At 34.1% G+C, this 21,639-nt stretch overlaps 3 protein-coding genes across 10 annotated transcripts in view; 1 reads left to right on the top strand and 2 right to left on the bottom strand.

The window, feature by feature from the left end:
* Nucleotides 1–2,110, bottom strand: part of LOC149923058 (uncharacterized) — a 56,517-nt gene extending 54,407 nt beyond the window's left edge. The window contains exon 1 of the mRNA XM_090163785.1: nucleotides 1,791–2,110. Coding sequence (XP_090019911.1) covers nucleotides 1,791–1,868 — 78 coding nt within the window. The 5' untranslated portion in view covers nucleotides 1,869–2,110. The remainder of the gene's footprint in view (nucleotides 1–1,790) is intronic.
* A 2,333-nt stretch (nucleotides 2,111–4,443) lies between these two features.
* PIP5K59B (Phosphatidylinositol 4-phosphate 5-kinase 59B) lies at nucleotides 4,444–18,208 on the top strand. Of its 7 annotated transcripts, none has more exons than XM_090164214.1 (19): nucleotides 4,444–4,905; nucleotides 5,498–5,553; nucleotides 5,639–5,812; nucleotides 5,884–6,014; nucleotides 6,502–6,619; nucleotides 7,026–7,178; nucleotides 7,788–7,847; nucleotides 7,912–8,151; nucleotides 8,215–8,295; nucleotides 8,362–8,585; nucleotides 8,669–8,801; nucleotides 8,867–8,954; nucleotides 11,094–11,156; nucleotides 12,115–12,330; nucleotides 12,553–12,775; nucleotides 12,841–13,040; nucleotides 13,566–13,660; nucleotides 14,568–14,666; nucleotides 14,884–15,199. In XM_090164214.1, exons 1-18 carry the CDS (start codon nucleotides 4,809–4,811, stop codon nucleotides 14,622–14,624), a joined length of 2,409 nt encoding a protein of 802 aa, XP_090020340.1. In that variant the 5' UTR covers nucleotides 4,444–4,808; the 3' UTR covers nucleotides 14,625–14,666; nucleotides 14,884–15,199. The 7 variants fall into 7 exon arrangements, with proteins under 7 accessions (XP_090020340.1, XP_090020335.1, XP_090020338.1 ...); XM_090164209.1 differs by having other exon boundaries at nucleotides 12,499–12,775; XM_090164212.1 differs by lacking the exons at nucleotides 14,568–14,666; nucleotides 14,884–15,199 and adding an exon at nucleotides 17,907–18,208 and having other exon boundaries at nucleotides 4,445–4,905; nucleotides 12,499–12,775.
* A 107-nt stretch (nucleotides 18,209–18,315) lies between these two features.
* LOC149923056 (zinc finger protein 830) lies at nucleotides 18,316–19,709 on the bottom strand. 2 transcript variants are annotated; one of them, XM_090163248.1, is made up of 7 exons: nucleotides 19,563–19,709; nucleotides 19,391–19,490; nucleotides 19,213–19,333; nucleotides 19,071–19,145; nucleotides 18,844–19,001; nucleotides 18,631–18,785; nucleotides 18,316–18,552 (listed from the first exon to the last, which is right to left on the bottom strand). In XM_090163248.1, exons 1-7 carry the CDS (start codon nucleotides 19,679–19,681, stop codon nucleotides 18,393–18,395), a joined length of 888 nt encoding a protein of 295 aa, XP_090019374.1. In that variant the 5' UTR covers nucleotides 19,682–19,709; the 3' UTR covers nucleotides 18,316–18,392. The 2 variants fall into 2 exon arrangements, with proteins under 2 accessions (XP_090019374.1, XP_090019375.1); XM_090163249.1 differs by having other exon boundaries at nucleotides 19,071–19,142.
* Nucleotides 19,710–21,639: the final 1,930 nt, after the last annotated feature.

Below are 21,639 nucleotides of genomic sequence, written 5' to 3'. Positions count from 1 at the left end.
GGGAAAAAAATGTAAACAAAGAAATTTACGGGTTAATATTTCGGAAAATGATTTAAAAACATGTATTATTCGTAAAATTTGAGCTTTTTATCGAAAAAAAACGTCGTTTTTCCGATTAATTTTACAAATTTATCAAAAAATTAATCGGATAATACACAAATATAAATTACTTGATCAAAACGTTTTACGAATAATTTTGAGAGCTTTAACTATTGAATAAAAGTTAACCTCTAACCCTCCTACGCATTGTAACCCGACCACCTGTTTAAAGGCATTAAAAGTCGCTAGATGACTTGGGCCTAAAGTGGCGCCTTGGGTATTAGCCTAGCAAAAAACAAAATGCAAAATAGATAGTTTAATCGCAAAAATAATCTGAATGCTTCGTAATCCAACAGATTTTTCGATTTTGCATATCTCTCGAAATTTAATTTATGTTTATTTTGATTTGCTTACCAGGAGATAATAGACAGGTAAACCCACCGCGCGAAAACGTGTAAGGGGAACTTGTAGGATTTGTAGACGTACCTTTGTGTGTACAGCCTGCAACTTCTTCAAGTTACCTCTACACGTTTTCTGGGGCTGGCTTAACTTCTCTAATATATACTAAACGTATATACCTTTTCAGCTATCTGAATCTGATGAGATTAAATATCGTGGATTAGTTCAGATCGGTTACTTGAAATAATGAATCAGATTCAATTTGAAATCAGATTGCTGGGGTAGGGGATCTAAAAGATTAACCTGATCTGTGTATCTGACTAACTGATTACCTTCAGATATCTTAAAATTACACAGTTAGAAAAAAGAGTTTGATTATAAACCCCCAAGGTTCTTAAAAAAAATTCCACAAATTCAAACCCTCCAAAACCCTTTAACGGAAATTTTCAAACCCACAAGGCTTCAAAATGAGCACTTTCTGTATTTATAGATTAAATTAAAAATAATTAATTTAATTTACGACTTCATAACAAATTTTGGCGATTGCAACGGGCGCGTTTCGAACCCAAGCCCTCTAGCACGACAGGCGGGCTTTTTACAACAGAGCCACCGAAATATGTATGATTTCAACGATGTTTAGTGAAACCCTTTTGGGGAAAGTCCGTCTTCCTTTACGTTTTATGAAATTATTATACGGCTTGATATCAAATTTTGGCGTAGATGGCGTGAGATAGTTTAAAACGTGCAGGGTTTGAAAAGGGTTTTAAAAAGTGATAATTTTTTTCTATAGGTTCTTAAATTGGAATCCTTAGGGTTTTCCATTGACCTATAGGGGTTTCCTTTAAACATTTAAACCCTTTTCCAACCATGCAAGTTGCCAAAACAAACCTTAAGGGTTTATAATTTTTTCCTAAACCTTTTTTAAACCCAAAGCAAACCCTAATAAAACCTATGGAAACCCTTTTTTCTAACTGTGTACGACCCGAATAACCCGATCAGTTGACTTAAACTGGGTTTTAAGACTTTTACAAAAATTGATTCAAAATTTATATACAAAATTGGGCAGATACAAATTCGACTTTGATCAAAATTACAATTCAAAATGTGTCTTTTACGATGTATGATAGTAAATGTTATTCCTTTTGGGAATTGGATTCAACCGGACGCGTTTTTATTCCAGTTGGATCGAAATTTGGATCTTAGATCAAGTCATTTTCAAAATAAATTCCGCTAAAACGTGTGTTTCTTTTTAAAGCAAGGGTTTTACAGCGTCGTTTAACAAAAATATGAAATTCGAGTTTCACGATCCCAAACACCGTATAATTCGGCAAAGACACGTGCTAAGTAATTACCTCTTTAGCCTTTGACCCATCAATCTTATCCACAGTGGCATTGTCGGCGGGTTCACAACGACAAACTTTTTCTGTCATATTTGTGGCGAGGTCGTCCTCGAACTTGACACGCCGAGAAAAGTTCTAACTAGAACAAGTCGATTCGATCAGTCGCTGTTGACAACCCGATTTAAAAGTCATTTCAGAATGAACAACGTACGTTACTTTTCGCGTGTATTTGAAAACAGAGGAAAGAACTATCGGAGAAAAGAATATCAAGCGAGAGGCATTGGCCTCGCGTTGTACTCTGGAGAGAGACTCGCCAGCGACAATCCTCGCTCTTCGGCGTTTAGATTGTGGCTGAAGTAGGCTCCCCTACTTCGCGTCTTTTCTATCCGCAGTCCCAACTCCGCCATAGACTGGAATCGATCTATTTTACTACAGGATATTGTGTCGAGCCAGCCTCCACCCTTCCATTGGTCGAAGGTGCCTATTACGTACACGCGGCAGCCCGTCAGTTTTATACCTCGGTGTCCGAGATATATAGTTTCTTCGGAGCGCGGTGATGAGTGACTGCCAAGGCAGGTATATCGCCTGGACCCTCTCCCAAAAGCCGTTATAGTTAACGGGATATAGGTGGTCCCTGATCATCCAATACATACGATATAAGATCTAACGAGGTACGGGGATAAATAGTGTCTTCGTACCTAGGAAGGAGGTTGTATATGGATATCGGACAAATATCGTCCTTCTTATTTCCCGTATTGTCTTATTGTTTCGTGACCTTCTGTCCCGCCTGCATTATGTGGCCATACTGATGGTGTATTCCTTTGGGAAATACTCGCTCGACAATTTATCGTCTTTATATGGAAGAAAACGAACTCGGGACATTGGTTCTACGCCTACAAATACATTCAATTCCCCATTCTCAATAGATGATTTCTTTTCGCTTGTTCCGGGATTTCGGACTAGGGTAAGAAGAGTAAGGCTATGACGTCATTTTACTCCGATTCTGCGCTGGCGAATAGTTTGAGTCGGTGTAAAAATTGTTTTTCCAAAATGGCTGCCTACGGCCTTTTTAGCAGATAAATTCTGGCTAGCAGGCGACAAAATCTGATTTACTCCTTTACACCTCGTTTTCAGAGTGAGTAAAAAGAGTAGCCCTAATTCTCCATAAGCAAATAGTTCAAGGGGCGCAGTTATTCTTATCCCCGGAACAGGTGACTAAAATGTTTTAGAGTAAAAAAGGGTACAGTTTCAGTCCGAGAACAGGTGAAAAGAAACCACCTTGTATGGGTTAAACCTATATTTTCTTCCAGTCACTATCTTTACTCGTAGTTACGGTAACTTTGTCAATATCATACTTCCGTTTACAATAAAGTATACGCCATTGAGGAAATTATGAAACATTGCGTCATTTAAATTATGGACCTTTAGTTCCGGATTTATCTCTAAAAGGATTAGCGAGATTTATTTTTGTTAATTTTTTATTGTAACGTAAATGCATTCTGACTCATTTGGCATAGTTGGACTTTATTACGAAATTTGGTTTTATTGAAGTGACAGTTTATGAAGGGTCCACGTTGTCAAGTAACGTAATAAAAAGAACTGGCAGTTACTATTTTTTAATGCTAATTTTCTGACCGACCCTTTTTTCGAAACTGACACTTTTCTTAAATTTCGACTTGGACTTGCAACCGAACTGTGTAGTATATTATTGTCGAGGAGTAGCTCACTCCAACGCTTATTAGGACACCCTCATATGATTACATCACGATTAGATTAGATTAAAATTAAATCTGTAGCTTTGGCTGTACAAAGATTAAAAATGATTAGGTTATGATTAAATGTTTAAACATGATTATTAGGACACACTGTAACAAAATGATCGGCAGTTTACTCATAAGGAATAATAATAATATTATTATAATAATCGTGTATGTTCCTTATTATTAAAAGGCCCATTAATGATTTAAAATTACTTATTCCCTGGTCTTAACGGTCTTCTGTCAAAAGCATTTCGTTGTTTAATTTTCCTAATGTTTTGGCCTATTTATTTATGGATGATGTTGTGCTATTGGATTTAGTTGTTGGTTTTATCATGGTTAAAATGTAAAGTTAGTTTTCCATCGTTGATAATTCACGAAAAAAGTCAACACAAATCTGCAGATCGTAGCGTAAGGACCTTATTTGAATATTTAACCTAAACTTATAATCTTCCTTAAGTAAATTTCATCTAATCTAAAATTCATTACGTTGAGTACGCTTTAAGTTTGTCAAGCTTGTAAAAAAGTTAAAATTATTGAAATAAGAGAGATTTTGTTAAATATACCCAATGTTTTCAAAATATATTTCTATATATAGCGTAAATATTATTAAACATGAGAAGCCACCAACGGTCGAACATTTACAAAATACACAGAAATATTATTCAATACTTACGTAGATTTTTTTATTTTCTATTATTGATAATGTTGATGATTTAATCGAATAAACGGAGAGGTATTTTTATTTAAGAGTGACGTTATCGATGGATTTACCCAAAGACTATATAAGCTATCGCTACATTTATATAGTCTTTGGATTTCCCTTATCGAACCAACAACCCTTGAGTAACTTTCCCTGTACTGCATTTTATAGAAGCTTTATAATGGTATAACATCCGCTTCTGGCAAACCTGTTAGACTTCCTGTTTCTTGTCTGACATTTTTTACGATGCCACTCCGCCGTGTTGACCGAAACGCCCTAATTATGATTATTTAATCTAGATATTTTACCGTTTCCGATGATTTCTTTTCACTTTTAGTATGCGTTTCAAATTAGAAAGTGTATATTTTAGTGACGTATTGTATTGGACGTTTATAAATTATTCGTTTAGATTAAAAGCCGAGACAATCATTTCGCGATCGGTTTAGGCTTAGAAATTAAGCCTCGGGTTACTAAATATCAGGAAGAGAAGACTTGTTAGCCTGCAGTGTTATTAGTGATCGACTTTTATATGCCTAGTCCAGTTTATACAATATTGTTTTTTGATGAATTATGGAAGTTGCATCCTCAAAAAATATAGAACTTGAAGGGCAAACAACTTCTAAACAACTGCTAACTACTTCTTTTGAAGAATCTGACATAGATGCAGGTATTGACCTACTAGGCTAAGTATGGATTTTGTCATGTTTTTCTTACAAAGCAACTTTACTTTAGGGTAATAATATACGATACAGCTACCATATCGTTCCAAATAATAGAGTTTTCATATCACTTACCAAGCTTAGCGTATATTATTCAAATACAGGATAGGGTGTAAATTACTCTAAAACTAAAGAAATAACAAATGCAAACTCTTGTAATTCTCTTAATCTTAATGCATTTTTTATAACTTCTAAAACATAAAATTGCAGATTTTTAACTAAATTCTTGTACCATTTAGCTAAATGTAACCAATGAAATTAGGTGTATCTAGACCCCCACAGTAAGTTCAGTTAATTGATATACATTTTGTAAAATCAGCTCTAACTGCTTGATTAATCATATTCTATTACAAATCCCCTCTAATCTTTGTAAATTAACTTAAAATGATGCACAATTCTTCTAAACAGCGCAGATTTGACTAATTACATTAACTTGGTTTGAATAGTTTAGGAATAATACATTTTTTGGTATAATTTAGTGATAAGATAGGACTACTTTTTTCCATATATTAACTAACGAATATGGAACATGTTTCTAAGGTCTTGAAAAGTCTTCTGAAGAGAAGAAAGTTAAACACAAACCACCACCAATTGATGTAATTATTTTACATTTGTACCTTTTAAAATTATATTTGACATGGTAAAAAAGGTTGATGAAATAAATGGGGATAATTGGATTAGGTATCATCGGCTAAAGAGCTTCAACATCAAGGTAGTCATGAATCCAGAACCCCTACTAGTACGCTTCCTCATACCCCAGGAGGGGGCATGTCTGCGAGTGATAAACGCAAAGACAAAGAGAAAAAAATTGGCCATCGGAGGGTTGACGATGAAGGCCAAATCACATACAAAAAAGTATGCCCCTTTAACTCTTATTTTGGCTGTTTACAAGTAAAGTCTTAATGTTTAATGTGTAATGTTTGTAGATACAAACATCCCAAATTATGGGATCTATACAACTGGGTATCAGCTACGCTGTAGGAAGCTTAGCTTCTAAACCAGAAAGAGATTTATTAATGCAGGATTTTGCTATGGTGGAAATGACGTTCTTTCCGGGGTAACTATACTATTCCTGTTTAATTTTTACAGTTTAAGTAATAACAATAATACTCATTTTCAAAGAGAAAACTTAAAGGGCAACAAAACGTTCCTGGTCCAAATTGTTGGGGAGAATGCAAATCAAGTGTTTTTTTTTAAGTATGTTCGGGGCACGAAAACAACTTGTTTTGCATCCTTCACAGTAATGAAAGCCGGATATATTTTGTGTGCTTTAAGCTCAACAGCTTAAAGACAAGTAAAAGAATCATAAATATCAAAGCACTTAATATTTTTCTTTGAATTTTTTTATTATGATATAATTTATTCATTTAGCTATTAGTCACTCAATTTATGATTTTTTTTGTGGGTTTTCTCAAATTTGTTTAATTTTTTAAGTTTTTGTTTGTTATTTTATTGTTCTTAAGCCTATATTAGTTGAACGAGGGTTAAACCTCGTTAGGTTGCGTTAACCTTCATGCTTGTTATTTTTTCTACATGAACCCTAGAGAGGGGAGCAACATAACTCCAGCTCATCACTACAGCGATTTCCGCTTCAAGACCTACTCTCCCGTTGCCTTTCGTTACTTCAGGGATCTCTTTGGTATTCAACCAGATGATTTTTTGGTATGTTTTATCTTTTTTTCATAGCCAATGGTACTAACTGGACGCTGGAGTTGTTTGTCTTTCTTCTCCGCTACTAACAGCTTGTGCTGCATAGTTAACTGGCATTATATTTCTGTACCTTCTTTGTGGTATTGGTTTTGGTCTTTTTTAATATTTTCCATTTTAATCATTAACCTTTCAAAGTTACTTCTTTAATAACCATTTGGGAATTTCTTATGGCTTATGGGTTTGAAGTTGTTCAAAAATTTTTTTACCTTTTTAAATTAAGGATGATTTAATATCATGTTGGTATCTTTATAGCTTAACTGTTTCCATGTTGAATGTATGCTTTTGCTGATCTGATTTTCGTTACATTCAATATAAGTTTAATTTGTTAAGATGAGCCTAGTGTCTTAATTCTTTATAGCTATGTGTATGTAACGAACCACTACGGGAGTTGACAAATCCTGGTGCCAGCGGAAGTGTATTTTATTTAACAAATGATGATGAGTTTATCATTAAAACTGTTCAGCACAAAGAAGCGGAGTTCTTACAAAAGCTACTACCCGGTTATTACATGGTGCGTATTTACACATAGGGTACGTTCAGTTGCTGTAAAATGTTAAAACCGATTCCAAAAAAAAAACTATTGCGATTTTTCCAATGAGCATTGTGACGTCAGTACCAGTTGTACGGAATTTTACAGATGAGCATCGTGACGTCAAAAATTACTATACGCTATTTTTTTTTTAAATAATGCCATCGATTGGTTTTATGAAAGGTAGTGACATCTAAAGGCGACAGACTGTACATTGATGTCATCGATGGGCATTAAGAATAGTATTGACATCTATACGTGGCTGTCAGTAAATTAAATTTTAAATTTTTAAATTAATCAATTTCTGGTAGTCTTCTATAGATGCAGCTTCTATTTTCGCGATACAAAATTAGCATTATTATTTTCCATTGCTGAAGTCATATTCTGCACGTGCTTCGCGACCGTGGGCTTGGGAAAAACACCGATGCGCCATTGATGGGCATTGTGACGACTAAACCAGAAATACAAAAACTCACAACAGTCACTTTTTTTATTTTCTGATGCGCATAGATGGCTTTTTTTAGAGAAACTGAACGTACCCATAAATATAATGCTGGTTTTAAAATTTTAATCGCTACGCCTTTATTGCAGAATTTAAACCAAAACCCCAGAACATTACTACCAAAATTTTTTGGTCTCTACAATTATCAAGTAATATTAGTTCTTTTTGGGGGAAATTATTAAAATTTTTAAATTGTTAACTTTTATGTATTAGTGTGGAGGAAAAAATGTTAGATTAGCTGTTATGAACAATCTATTGCCATCATTCATAAAATTGCATCAAAAATACGATCTTAAAGGATCAACATACAAAAGAAGAGCTAATAAATACGAAAGGCAAAAAGAGTCGCCAACGTATAAGGATTTAGATTTCATGGAACATCATTTGGAGGGTATTTTACTTGAAGCGGAAACGTACGCTGCCCTCATGAAGACAATGCAAAGGGATTGTCGGGTAAGGAATTATTTGAAATAATCCCATTTTATTACAGAAACATTTATTATTATTATTACTCAGGTGCTAGAAAGTTTCAAAATTATGGACTACAGTTTACTAGTAGGAATTCATAATTTAGATCAAGCTGCCAAAGATAAAGCAGTAAAGTTTTGAATATTTTTAGTTTTTTTAAAGGTGCGCAATAACTTTGATGCTTTTCCACTCTAGGAGCAGCGAATTAGGAAAGAAATTATGGAACAGCAAAAACATTCTGGAACTGAGCCTGAAAATTCTGCTAAAAGTGCCAGTATCGGCGGTTCCGGTGGTAAAAAAAGTTTCATCAATTTAACTAGGAGTAAATCCATAAATAGACAGAGATTGGCTGCCTTTTCTACGGCAATGGAGTCTATACAAGCTGAGGTTGAACCCGTAGATATGGATGAGGATGTGCCGTCAGTATTATTATTAGTATATTACCTTTAAATGTCATAAAAAACCAACTTTTTTCACCATATTCTTTCATTTATAAACTCAGAGCTGGTGGCATTCCCGCTAGAAACGCCAAAGGGGAAAGACTACTACTCTTTTTAGGAATCATAGATATACTACAAAGTTATCGTTTAAAAAAGAAATTGGAACATACGTGGAAAGCTATGCTACACGATGGAGTATGTTTGACAGCAAATTAGCGCAAATTTAATAATTTATCTAATTTTGATATTACGTGATTCAGGATACTGTGTCGGTTCATAGGCCAGGATTTTATGCCACGCGGTTTTTAGACTTCATGGGGAAAACAGTGTTTAAGAAGATACCTTCTCGTAAGTCGAAATTTGTAGTTTCCTGATTTTGCAAGCACTCTTCCCTCACTAAAAAACACGGTAATGTTGTTGGGGGCTTTTCTCTACTAACTTGTCGTCCACTTTTTGCACTCAAATTCTAAAATACTCTCTTCTCTCCAATTGAGTGCAATAAGAAATTAAAAAAAAATAATTTATGGTTAAAGACCAAAAAGGACAATTTTTAATAAGCGGGCTATAGGATAGGAAATTAAAAAAATATTGATAATAATATTGCAAGCTATCTGGTCAATTATCACTCCGTACAAGGAAGAATAGTTACAACTAGTATTAGAAGCTCAATGGGTAGATGAATTTAACCTTTTTTTTTAATTATATATATATACTCATTTATTGACCGGATTAGCTTGCGGTATTACGCATAAAGCATGGTGAGTTGTTAACTTATAAAAGACAATTTTTTTTCCCCTCAAAATTTATAATCTTACTCCGGAGTATTTTGCCAAAGCTAGTGATATTTGCGAAGGTTTCAAAAATAAAACTGTTCCCAAAAACTAGTTCTGATAGGTTTTTCAAAAGACCTATAATATCATGAAAAAATTAATTCCTAGAACAAAAAGTACAATGTATTATACAATCAGAGTGTCTAAGGTTTAGCAAAAATCTTTAAAAAAACTTTTTTTTACCGTACAAAAAGTGTTTCCTTTCTGTAGAGTTCAGATACTTTTTAATTGAATTTAGTAATCGTAGGGAAATTGACCAATTTCACGTAGCCTACTACTTAGGTTTCGTACTCTGGTTTTTGGGACTCAGTTACGAAGCATTTTTCGAAGCTATACCTCTAAAATGTAGCTTTAGATGTATTTTTTTTTATATTTTCCAATCAACGCATTTTTTTATAGTCTTTCAATTTTATTTTCTTCTAAAAAGCTTCATTGCACACTTTTTATCATTTTGTTAATTGGCGCTCCAGTTTTTTTTATCTATTTGAAAATTAGCTGAACAAAAATCTTATTTAAAAAGCTAGTTTCACTCCAGCATTAATTTTGTTTTCATTTACATTTTTATACGTATATTGATTTCATCTTTTCGCCATGAAATATATTTTCCTTTTACATTTGTAAATACTGTTAACTGTAGTAATTGACAATTGTGATGCCGAGTGTTTCAATTGATGCTTTTTTAAATTTAAGGTTTTTGTCAAAAAATAATGTAATTAGTATAAACAATTTAAAAAAGAAAATAACAGGATTGTAAAAGATGAGAACCCTTAGTACGAGTAATCCTTTTTTCACTAAATAAAAGTGATTTACTATTTTAACCAATAACTACCATGCTCTCTTTTTTTGTAGAATGTTAACACTCTTTCTCACTGATGAGAAGATTCACTTTCTTTTGCGTGCAAACGCTAGCTCACGATGCGCACATACGCTCACCTTAGCATGCTTCTTTTTTTCCAATTTACTAACACACTTATAACATCAAAAATACATATTGATATGCGGGATAAATATGCAAATTATATTGGACGAATTCACAAAGGCTTATTTTGCAAATGGAGATTCGCAGCTTCAGTAAATTGCCAATTTTGGCACATGTAGTTACGTGGCTCCCCTTTCACCGTAATCCAAAAAATGTTGTCTTAGCATGTTCTCCACATTGTACCACCACCATTATGAAATTTTTGGTTTATGTACAGTGTTTGGTTGCCTATGTTTTCAAACATGCCTCAGAAAAACTGTTCTACTTAAGGTGCTAAAATTATATATTGACATCTCTAAATATGCCAATTTTATTTTTGCACCTAATGGCGTTAATAATTTATCTGGTTGTTAAACAATCATAGGCCCAAATAATGTCATAAAATGTCTGTAAACGTGCGCCCTGTGCATAGTTATTCGAATGAGACCGTGTGCGTTTCATTTTTACCCTGCTTATAATAAGAGTTTGTTGAACCCAGTGAAAGTTCCTTCCCCTTTTATGATTTTGTCTGCTTTGAATTATCTTTATGATATAACACGTGTCTCTTTCTTATTCTCTTTTTCCTATTGTATATCTGGATCATCCTTTAAAAACTACCGTACTTAAATACTCCATTTCACCGTCCGTCAATTTAACCCCAAAATTTATCCTCTTGTCCTGTTCCCAACCGTCGACAAGTGGATCTGCCTGAAATCAAAGGTCCTCACCGGAAGTTTAGAACTCTGGTATCTAGTGTCATAGGTTCGTTTCTGGTTAAGCAAATAATGGTGTTTTGGCCTGATTTTTCCATCATTGTTTTAAATATGTTGTGACACAATCAATGTTTTTAAAAAGTTTTTGTGTGCCTCTGTTTCACATCTATTTGCTATCTCAGAGACCTTTCGTAGCTCTGCCTCCAGAATTCACTCCCTATATCTTCTACCAGGTAGTTCCGGCTTATATTCTCTAGCTTAGACAATATTTTTGATTTTGTGACTCTAGAAATCATGCATTTCAACCCTTAGCCGTAGACATTAGGGTTCTGGAAGTTTTCTGTAAAAAATATTTTTTACCTAGAATTTAGTATTTTTTTAGGTTTTACATTGCAATACTTAATAATTAACTCATATGCCCACTGAAAACAGCATTGATGGCTTAGTTTTACTTAAGATGCAGTGGGCATTTATTGTTACAATTTGTTTTCCATAATATGAAATTTTTATTTCCTACATACTTTATTACTCACTGCACTATAGGTTCATATACTAATATATAGGTTCAACTTTTTTCTTTAATTTCAAGTTGGTATGTGTCCCATCAAAATGCGGATTTACACTGCATGTATCTCAACATGGCTGCGATGTGAAGAGGAATAATAATAATATAAATCACGATCTAATCTTTTCTATTTTTTTTGGTCTAAAATGACTTTTCTATTGACTCTTTAATATTGGTAGTTTAAAGCTACATTGATTTTAATTTTTCATAAAATGGTCTTGAGTGTTTAATTTGCTTGCTTTAGGGAAGCATTTAATAGGGTTTAAATCTACTAGTAGCTTATCTTTTACATAGGAAATTTTTTTTTAAGGAATGAAGTGCGTGCCATTACCAGATTATTTTGGTTCTTTAGCACTTTTTGAATGGCTAATTTATAGCTAGACTCGTATTCCGTTATAGTTAAGTTTCAATTAACTGAAGATGTCTCTGATTTTATTTGTAGCTCTTAAGCATTCTCCGTCTAAACGAAAAGGAACCTCGTTACGGCACCGTCCCTCTTCGTTGAGCGAATCTGATACTGTCAAGGCGGAACAACAAGGTGGTACAACTCCAACCACCGTGTCCTTTTCTTTAGGACCCGCACCAGCTCAGAATAATTCATCAATGGCTCAGTCTATATCTAAAACAGATTCGCCTGACTCTGCTGCCAGAACAGAATGTAAAATATTTGCTTTGTTGCGAAGCGAGTTGCTTTCTGAGTCTCTGTAACGTATCTGTCCTCGATGCTATGTCCTACAGGATAAGATACATTGTAGAGCTACAGTGGGTGACTAGGCTAACTGTAAATGGCTAGAGGCTTGAAGGATGTATAATTTTCTTTATGAAGTGGAAGAAATTCCAGGACCAGCTACCAAAGTTATTCATTCTCCCATTTCTGCAGTCCCTCATAGTTCTCCCATGGCTGTGCCAGGTTTTTCAGTCAAAGCTAATACACCGTCATCACCCAAAGTATCCCCTTTGGTTGCAAGACGGTTGGAGGATCCAAGGAAGCCTAGATCGAGCACTGATCCTGTCAGTGGTGTTAGAATGGTCACTCAACAGTCCCAATTGAAGCATATAACAAAAGCATCCTCTGGTTCGTTAGACAAAAGTGATGTCGTTAGGTAAATCCGATGTTTTTAAGTGTGTAGGCTCTTTTGTTAAAGATTGTTTTCTCTTATATTTATAGTATTTCTCAAGTAACAATACAGACTGAGTCACTGGGCAGTATGTCTGAAACCAGCAGTTCTGGGACTTCAGGTTTGGGCTCAACTGCCTATTCTACTCGAACTGCAACTTGGACTCCACCTCAGAGTGTGGCTGGTTCCACCCCTACACATACTGAAGGAACGCCTTCTTTTACTGAATCTAGTTCAAGTGGAGATATGGGTAATTAACCATTTTTACAATGGTTATTTCTTACTATTACCAGATGTTGACTAGATATTTGGTTACTATGTGTATTTCCTAAAATATGCAATATTTTCCCCTTAACTCTTCTCAGATTTGACAACCCCTAAACCTTTTATTATTTGATTTCTGATGCTATGATGCTTGTCGGTTTACGACTTAAAAACTCTTCCCTAAATTGACTTATGACATAAAAACTCTTCCCTAAATGGACTTATGACATAAAAACTCTTCCCTAAATTAGTTTATGATATCGAAACTCTTCCATAAAATTAGTTTATGACAACACTATGCTTCCCTAATTCGTTTGATGACACAGTGGCGTAGCTGAGAACTTAGAGCCCCCCCCCCCCCCCCCGCAAAAATCTATGAGGCCTCCCTTTTTAATTTTTTTACGGTTAGCGGGGCCCCCTGAAGCTCGAGGCCCATCATCTACGCCACTGTTTTGACACCACCACTCAACTATATGCTGGTTTAGGACATCAACTGTTTTTTTTCCTTAAGGATGCCCCACTACGCCAGTAAAAAGTCAAACTGGTTCGAGGGAATCCTTTTCTATACGAGATGGATCATCACAACTTTACTATGAAACAGAAATGGTAAGCTAAAAATATATATCTTTTACAATTATCTACGAACTCGAATTTAATGTAAAATGGGTATTGGCATTTCATACTAAGCTTTTGTTTTATGTCATTGCTTTTGCTTTGGCTATAGCACCAATTATATTAATTTTACGAATGATATTTCTGCACTAAGTTCCGAATTACAATACAAACTATACCGTACAATAATCTTTTATTTTGTTTTAAGTTGGTTTTTATGTTTAGTTTAGTAGTTGCGAATTTTCTTAACTTTAAAATAAGGAATTCAAGGCTATAATGAACTCCACATTTTAAGTGGTAATATTTATTTATTGTATATCGCTTTTGTTTTATGTCATTGCTTTTGCTTTGGCTATAGCACCAATTATATTAATTTTACGAATGATATTTCTGCACTAAGTTCCGAATTACAATACAAACTATACCGTACAATAATCTTTTATTTTGTTTTAAGTTGGTTTTTATGTTTAGTTTAGTAGTTGCGAATTTTCTTAACTTTAAAATAAGGAATTCAAGGCTATAATGAACTCCACATTTTAAGTGGTAATATTTATTTATTGTATATCGCAGAAAAGGCTGCATCTCTGCATGGAGACTTCACTTTAACTTCTTGTGGTTGCATTTCATTATTTTCCTAACTAAAAAACAAATATCAGACTTTCTTGAGATCAAACTTGAATTCCTCTCAGCCATTTTAAATTGTTTTGTTTGTTTATTTTGTTATCAGAATTTATTTGGTTTGGAATTTCTTTTGCTATTTTTTTACTTTGTTTTGTACCACTAAGCTAAGCGAACACATTTATATCACAAAGCTAAGCACATACTCTTAAGATTTAGATGTAACAAAGGTTTACTCTATGTAAACTTCTTATTTTCTTTTTAATATTTTTGTTTAAAAAAGGAAAAGGCTTTGATAAATGGGTCATCTTTAAGAAGTGTTAATCATAATCGGGTCTAAAATTTAATGGCACATTTCTTTGGTATGGATGGTACGTTTAAGGTACGATTATAGACATGTAGTGAAAATAACTTATAGACAAGATAGTACAATGGTTTACTAGTACTGGCCTAAATGTTATATTAATGTAGTTATTCTAACCAATAGACTATAGAAAATAGAAAATAATTTTATGTAGTAGTAGTACTATAGCTTTGTGGCCTACAAAACTAACTATCGCTTGATGCCTATTGTCAGTTCTGTCTTTTCTGTTTTCCAGTGACCCGTACCACTTCTAGGGCTGTCCTGGTGGTAGATTTGGCCACGTTGAAGCTAAATTCTCTTAATTCATCTACTTATTTGCTATTCTGTCACACCTCTTTTATTAACAAATTTTCCAAAGCCCATAGTTTTGGTTGGCCATAAGAATATTGTCTTCCAACGGCATATCTAATAATTTTCTAGTAAATATCTTTTACGCTGAATATTGAAAATATTGACTATTTAAGGAAAACCTCTTTCTTTATTTAAACATTATAGCTAGGAAGCTTATATGGTTGGTTATATAAGTATTTTTTATTTATACTAATCAAGTACCGACAAAAGTGACATAATTATGTCACTTTTGGTACCGAGTATTATAGTATATTGTTGAATTTAATACATAGTGTACAAAGATCTACTGCCACATTCTAGGTAGGATTTTTATTAAATTTATTTAAGAGCAGTTGAGCTTTGATACAAATTAGGTAAATTTTTTATAAGAGGGTGTTTGCTAAACATTCCTGAACTATTTTATGATGAATATTTAGTCTGTGATTTTATAGAATATTATATTGGGGGAATATTTTAGAGTAGATCTTTCAGTTTATATAGAAAAATATGGTATGTATGCGTATTTTTTGTAAAATAAAAAATCTAATAAGAATGTCCAGAAAAACATTGGAAAGAGTTAAAATTATAAGTTTTGATTAGAAACTATTTTTGTTAAAAAGTAATCAGTTAAAATTTATTTAGTATGGAACAGGTTCTAAAAATTTATTAGTTTGAATTTAAATTTTGTTTTATAAAATCACAGAAATATATATTAAGTTATTAGGCTCATATGCTATCCAATTTGATGATTTATGATAAGTTTTTTTCCACGGAGTGAAGTAAAAATAAGCTTAAGACCGTACTTTTGTTTGAATTAAATTCAAAATGTAAATATTAAATATTTGAGCGCTGTAAAAACTATTTACTGGTATGTGGTTGATAAATTCTGTATTCTATTAGCGATCATTTGTTACCAGTAATTGTATATTTAAATCCGTGAAATACTTAAAAGGAAAACAAACGACTTCTTCATCGATAACTTAGTGCCAAGATTGTGTTTATATGAATAGCTTGCTATGCTTTTTTGAAAACTTTGAGAGTAATGGTGTACGTTTAAAAATAATATCAGTGTTAAAATTCAACAAGAAAACTGTTAGTCAAGTTTGTATAGCTGAAGTTTTAAATATAATAGACTTTGAGGGGCGGGGTAAAATGTGCCAGCTAATTTATACATATATTGTCTGTAAACAGTATAATGATCAGAATAGTTTTGGTAAAAACTAACTCAAATGTGTATATGTGCACTATATTTTGAAAATGTGAAACTATAGTTAGAATTACGCTTCTGGTCTGTTGCTATATAGTGCGTGTAAAGGCAGGGAGATGGGTACAAAATAAACATCTTTAATGCCTTTCACAGCCACTAAGGACCAAGACCACAATTTCAATATAGAAAGGAACTTTCTGCAGTGTCGCTATTTGTTCACTAATGTTATATTTTCGTTAATTGACGAAATAGTATATTAAGATTTGCCTATTTTACAGTATTCCACACGCAAGCCGTTCCTTACACCTCCCTCTCTCTCCTAAAATATAGAAGATTTCCAAGTAAATTCCTTTGACTGTGAATCCATGACCTCTTGACTAGACGTTTTTTCCCAGATCAACACCAAGAATTAAATTTTATTCTCCTAATAAGTTAAAAATTGTGTGGTGTGGTGCTTAGAGTTCCTGCAAAATTTGCATAATTGCCCAAGTACTTAAGGTATCTTGGCAAGTATGCTGGTCTACGCATTTCTTAACTAAAAACAAAATTTATGGTTCATTTTTTATAGATTTTTAATTTCTTTATGGAAAAGAGGTTATTGCTCAATATTCATACATTATAATTTGAAGGCTTAGTACTTAAAATATTGTTTAATATCTGGCTTTTCCTCGTTTAATGTGTTCTATTTTAATTATAAAGTAATAAAAATAGGACAACATTTTGGATTTTGTTCTTAAAGAAATCATTATCACCCAAAGATGTTATCAAATGTTGCTTCTAATCCTATGTGATGTTGATTTGGGGGTTTTTTAAATTAGATTCCCAAGATTTTATTCTAAAACCCTAATAACTGTAAAGATTAACTTATTGCTATTATCCAGTTATATTTTTGGCACGAACATATCAGCATTTATTTTAAATATTTATTTTTATCTATTTAAAAAGAATTAACTTTCATTTCATCACTGTAAAATAATTTTTTTGCCAATTTTATTTCACCAACTTCAACAAAATAATGTTTAATAAACTCATGATTTTCAAAGTTAACGTTCAAAGAATAAATGTTGATATTTTAAAAAGTATATATATTATAAATATGATTTGTAGAGAAAAAACTATACTTTTTGTAAAATATTAGGCAGAGCTTTTGAAAATTATTGTGTGGGCTATACTTGTAGTTTATTATGGAAACTACAAAATAATACTAGCGTGATTGTATTTGTATAGAGTATTAAAATACAAGCTCATTCATGGGAATTTTAAAATCTATTTGTTCAACATTATCTTCGGCTTCTTCAATGTCTGGTTCAAACATGTTCATTTTAACTCATATTTTTAGAATAGTGATTTGTAAGTTTGGTGGAGCAAAGCTGCACTGGAAAACAGCCAATCAACTGCTTTTAATTTGTAAGGAGCTGAAAATTTTTTGCTTATTTGAGGGTTTCTAAGTTGTGCCACTGCGATAGCAAACTGATCATATATGTACATGTTATTGTTAACATAGCGTAACTTCACTCACACGCTTTTTGTTTTGGCTAAAAGCTCGTTGCTACAATTTCATAGAAAAATATGGTATAATGCTTTTTCTACTTTATAATATAATAATCTATCTATTTGCTATCAATGTTTCAATCTTTTATTTGTTCTAATATTTTTTGTGATTAACATCTCAAAATGTCATTTGTTTCTTTGTATTTTCCAATTTTTCCTTTCTTTTTCAGACCCATCTTTAGGCTTTATTTTTTCGCTGCTGCTTACAGTTCCTAAAAAACTGGTCAGATTTGTCTTCCAACAGCAAAAATGGGGTTAAAATTGCTGGTCAAAAGATGTAATTAATACTATAATACCACCGAAAGGAAGACGACCAAGTGAAACTTGTCACAATATTTAAAAAAAATTCAGTCACCTTTATATTTAAATCCGTCACAATTTAATTAAAATTTTTAAGTCTGATTTTAATTTGTTTATTGCGAGCTTCTAAAGTAATATTTTTAATTTGTGTAAATACTCATTTATATTTCTAAATGAGTTTTTGCTAATGTAATTTTCATTGTATGAATGACTGTTTCTTGAGCGTCAAGTAAACAAAATTTGTAATATTTAACTCTTTAAAAGTAAAGAAAGTAACTGTTAAAAATAGTACCAATTTTATTACCAAAGAACGCAAAAAATATTTACAAACTTTTAACTCTAAAATTGTGTAAAATTTAACTATTTAAGGCTCCTTTATTTCTCCAATTTAAAAATTCATCAATGTTTTCCTCATCCGAAGAGCCACTTCCATCAGAATTCTTTTCAGATGTACCACTTTTAACTACAAACGTTTCTCTCCTACTTTGTAATGCTTCCACTCTTGCCCAGTTATTTCTAGAAAAGAAAGTTACTATCATCACAGGTTTACAGTATCTCATAAAGAGGTTGTCATTATTTGCGATGTCTATTTACATTTGTTCATCAATTTCATCTATGTCTCTTTCAACTTTACTTTCTTCTACGTCTCCATCAATTATGGCCTGAGATGCGTTTGTTTCTTCATTTATGGTTTTTTGAAACTTTTCCCACTCTTCCTCCATTGGATCTTTATATTCTACTTTCCTGGCCTGTGTTACGCATGTATTCAAGTATGTTTTTAATAGAGAACTTTTAATTGTATCTAACCTTCGCATCTTGTCTAGGATCGTCAAAAAAACCTTCCGGTAATGTCTCAGATTTTGCAGGGAGAATTTGGTTGTCAATTTTAAGCTCCTCGGCAGTTGAAATTGGAGGTGATGAAGGAGGGCTGGAATTCTCAGTCAATGTTGGTGTATCAAAAAAATCTGAGACATGAGTACCAAAAACATATTCTTAGTGAAGTAAATTTCATTGGACTTGATGTTACAAATTACCAGGAGGTAGTACAACGGTAACATCCTTTTCTAATGAGTCTGCTTTTGTACTAGGTTCTTTTAACGTGTCATCTACTGTAAACAGGTTCAAGCTTATGATAAAGGTATTTGATCCGAAATTAATACATGTAAGCAAACATACTTCTAGCGTTCTTGATTTTGTTATTAATATCATCAACTGATGGTGATGTTCTTTTTCTGTTTGTGGTGGTTGTAATAGTGGGTTTTGGGCCAAGTTTTTTGGCCTTTAGAGCTTCTAGGGCCTGAAAGAATTAATGCCTTTTAAAATAAGATTAAAAAAGGTTTTACAAAGTTATTACATTTTTGTGTGTTTTATTAACAATGTGAGATGCCCAAAGTGTTTCTTTTTTTATTTGTATGTTGCAGATTGAACAAAATAATTGCCCTAGATTATTATATGTATAGAATCACCATGATAAGGACAACTTAACATAATTGTTGTAAAAAGTGTTAATAATAATGAAAGGATATTTGGCTAGAGGTGAATCAATTTTCTTTTCCTGATTTCCAGATAATTCTCGCCTTTCTTTCATCAATCGCCTTAAATCGTTTTGTTTAACATTTTTTGATGGTTTTGTGGAGGCCGCCATAATTTACCTGTAGCTTAATAGCAGACGCTTTTGGTCAGAGCGCTGCAGCGTTGCCAGGTCACAAAACTGAAATTATAGTATCGAAGTCGAAAAATTATCGAATTTTCTAGAAAATTATAGTACACAAGTACGGCCAACTTTGATTACTCGCTAGAGCGTGGTAGCACTTTATCATAGTTGGCTGTTACTAACATATTTCATTTTCGTTAGGCTACAACCCGCTTGATTAGTATTTTCGAGTACCAACCTAACGCTCCAAGGAATATAATATTTCAATTCTTAGCCTACTAGGAGTAACAAAAGAAACTGAAAACGCCGTTCTTATGTTAACAGATAGGAACTTTCTAAATTATCGCACAAATATCGGAAATGTAGTAAAATTATAGTACAATTATCGCAAAAAGCGTACTATATAGTACGCGATTGAAATTATAGTACGGAAAAATTCGAAAGGTAAAATTATCGAAATGTACTATAATTATAGTACGGTTGGCAACGCTGAGCGCTGCCTACGGCACGGCCCCCTCGAGATCGCTCGCTCGCGCCCATAGTGTCCAGGAAATTAGGATTTTTTTTTTTAAAGAACAGGTGACCAGTGACCCCTCTGGCCTAGAATAAATAAACTGGACCATGACCAGTGCACGTCGTCTGCTACATTAGAATAGCGTATTTTAAGTTTTAACCGTTTATACAAGAAGCATATCTATATATATAAAATCTGATGTTTGTATATATCTATATTATAAAAACCACTTCGTCGTCGTCGTCGTTCGAGCTTTTGGTTAGTCAGTAAGGAAGGCGAAGGCGGGCCGGCGGGGAAAAAGCGACCCGCGGAATACAGGGAAAGCGAGACTGCCTTTGGCTTCGTTACTGAGGTGGTTCGACTATCTATTTTGAGCTTTTGGTTAGTCAGTAACGAAGGCGAAGGCGGGCCGGCGAGGTAAAAGTGGCCCGCGGAACAGAGGGAAACCGAGACTGCCTTTGGCATCGTTACTGAGGTGGTTCGTCTATCTATTTTTTCAAAATCTGTCGCCCCTGAGAGTTGGGCCGTGTCTGTCCCAGCCCGCAATACACCCGAAATTTTCTCTCTCTCCGCCGCGAATTTCGGAGGGGAGGATCGTATGGGGTAGTTTCAGAAGGCCTGTGAAATTCTGGAACGGGGAGGGGCGGGGGGTTTCGGGGTCGTTCCGATTTGAAAGTCCGGTGTCTCTCTCGGCGTACGATAGTCCCGTGGCCTTTATGCATCAGCCATTGGATACAGGGGGTTTAATGGGATACAAGGGGGTTTGGTACGACTGCGAGTTTGAGTTATTTTTGCGAGGAAAAGGGTACCACGGAAATTCTCGCATGGAGAAAAGGGGGAGAGTGTACCACGGTAATTATCACATGGGAAAAGCGGAGAGGGGGTACAACGGTAATTATAACATGAGAAAAAGGGAGAGGTGGGTACAGAGGTAATTATCACATGGGGAAAAGGGGGAGGAAGGAGGAGGAAGGGCCTTACTGGCGGTACCCCGGTAATTATCACATGGGAAAAAGGGGGAGGAAGGGCCTTACTGGGGTGGTTCTACTATGGGGAAAAGGGTACCACGGTAATTATCACATGCATGCGGAAAAGGAGGAGGTGGGTACAACGGTAATTATGAGAAAAAGGGGGAGGTGGGTACAACGGTAATTATAACATGAGAAAAAGGGAGAGGTGGGTACAGCGGTAATTATCACATGGGGAAAAGGGGGAGGAAGGAGGAGGAAGGGCCTTACTGGCGGTACCCCGGTAATTATCACATGGGAAAAAGGGGGAGGAAGGGCATTACTGGGGTGGTTCTACTATGGGGAAAAGGGTACCACGGTAAATATCACATGCGTGGGGAAAAGGGGGAGGTGGGTACAACGGTAATTATGAGAAAAAGGGGGAGGTGGGTACAACGGTAATTATAACATGAGAAAAAGGGGGAGGT

The sequence above is a fragment of the Leiobunum rupestre genome, chromosome 11 (genome assembly GCF_980474605.1).
Source record: "Leiobunum rupestre chromosome 11, qqLeiRupe1.1.hap1, whole genome shotgun sequence".
In the NCBI taxonomy this organism is placed as follows: Eukaryota; Metazoa; Arthropoda; class Arachnida; order Opiliones; family Sclerosomatidae; genus Leiobunum; species Leiobunum rupestre.
This window is presented reverse-complemented; position numbering and strand designations above follow the sequence as displayed.

Excerpts from the sequence above, each read along its gene's own strand:
- PIP5K59B (XM_090164209.1), top strand. The coding sequence starts at position 4,809 with ATGGAAGTTGCATCCTCAAAAAATATAGAACTTGAAGGGCAAACAACT. Across the intron at positions 6,620-7,025 it reads TTCAACCAGATGATTTTTTG|CTATGTGTATGTAACGAACC; the intron begins GTATGTTTTATC and ends AATTCTTTATAG. Across the intron at positions 8,152-8,214 it reads CAATGCAAAGGGATTGTCGG|GTGCTAGAAAGTTTCAAAAT; the intron begins GTAAGGAATTAT and ends ATTATTACTCAG.
- LOC149923056 (XM_090163248.1), bottom strand. The coding sequence starts at position 19,681 with ATGGCGGCCTCCACAAAACCATCAAAAAATGTTAAACAAAACGATTTA. Across the intron at positions 19,002-19,070 it reads TACCGTTGTACTACCTCCTG|ATTTTTTTGATACACCAACA; the intron begins GTAATTTGTAAC and ends CTCATGTCTCAG. Across the intron at positions 18,786-18,843 it reads ATCCTAGACAAGATGCGAAG|GCCAGGAAAGTAGAATATAA; the intron begins GTTAGATACAAT and ends TGCGTAACACAG.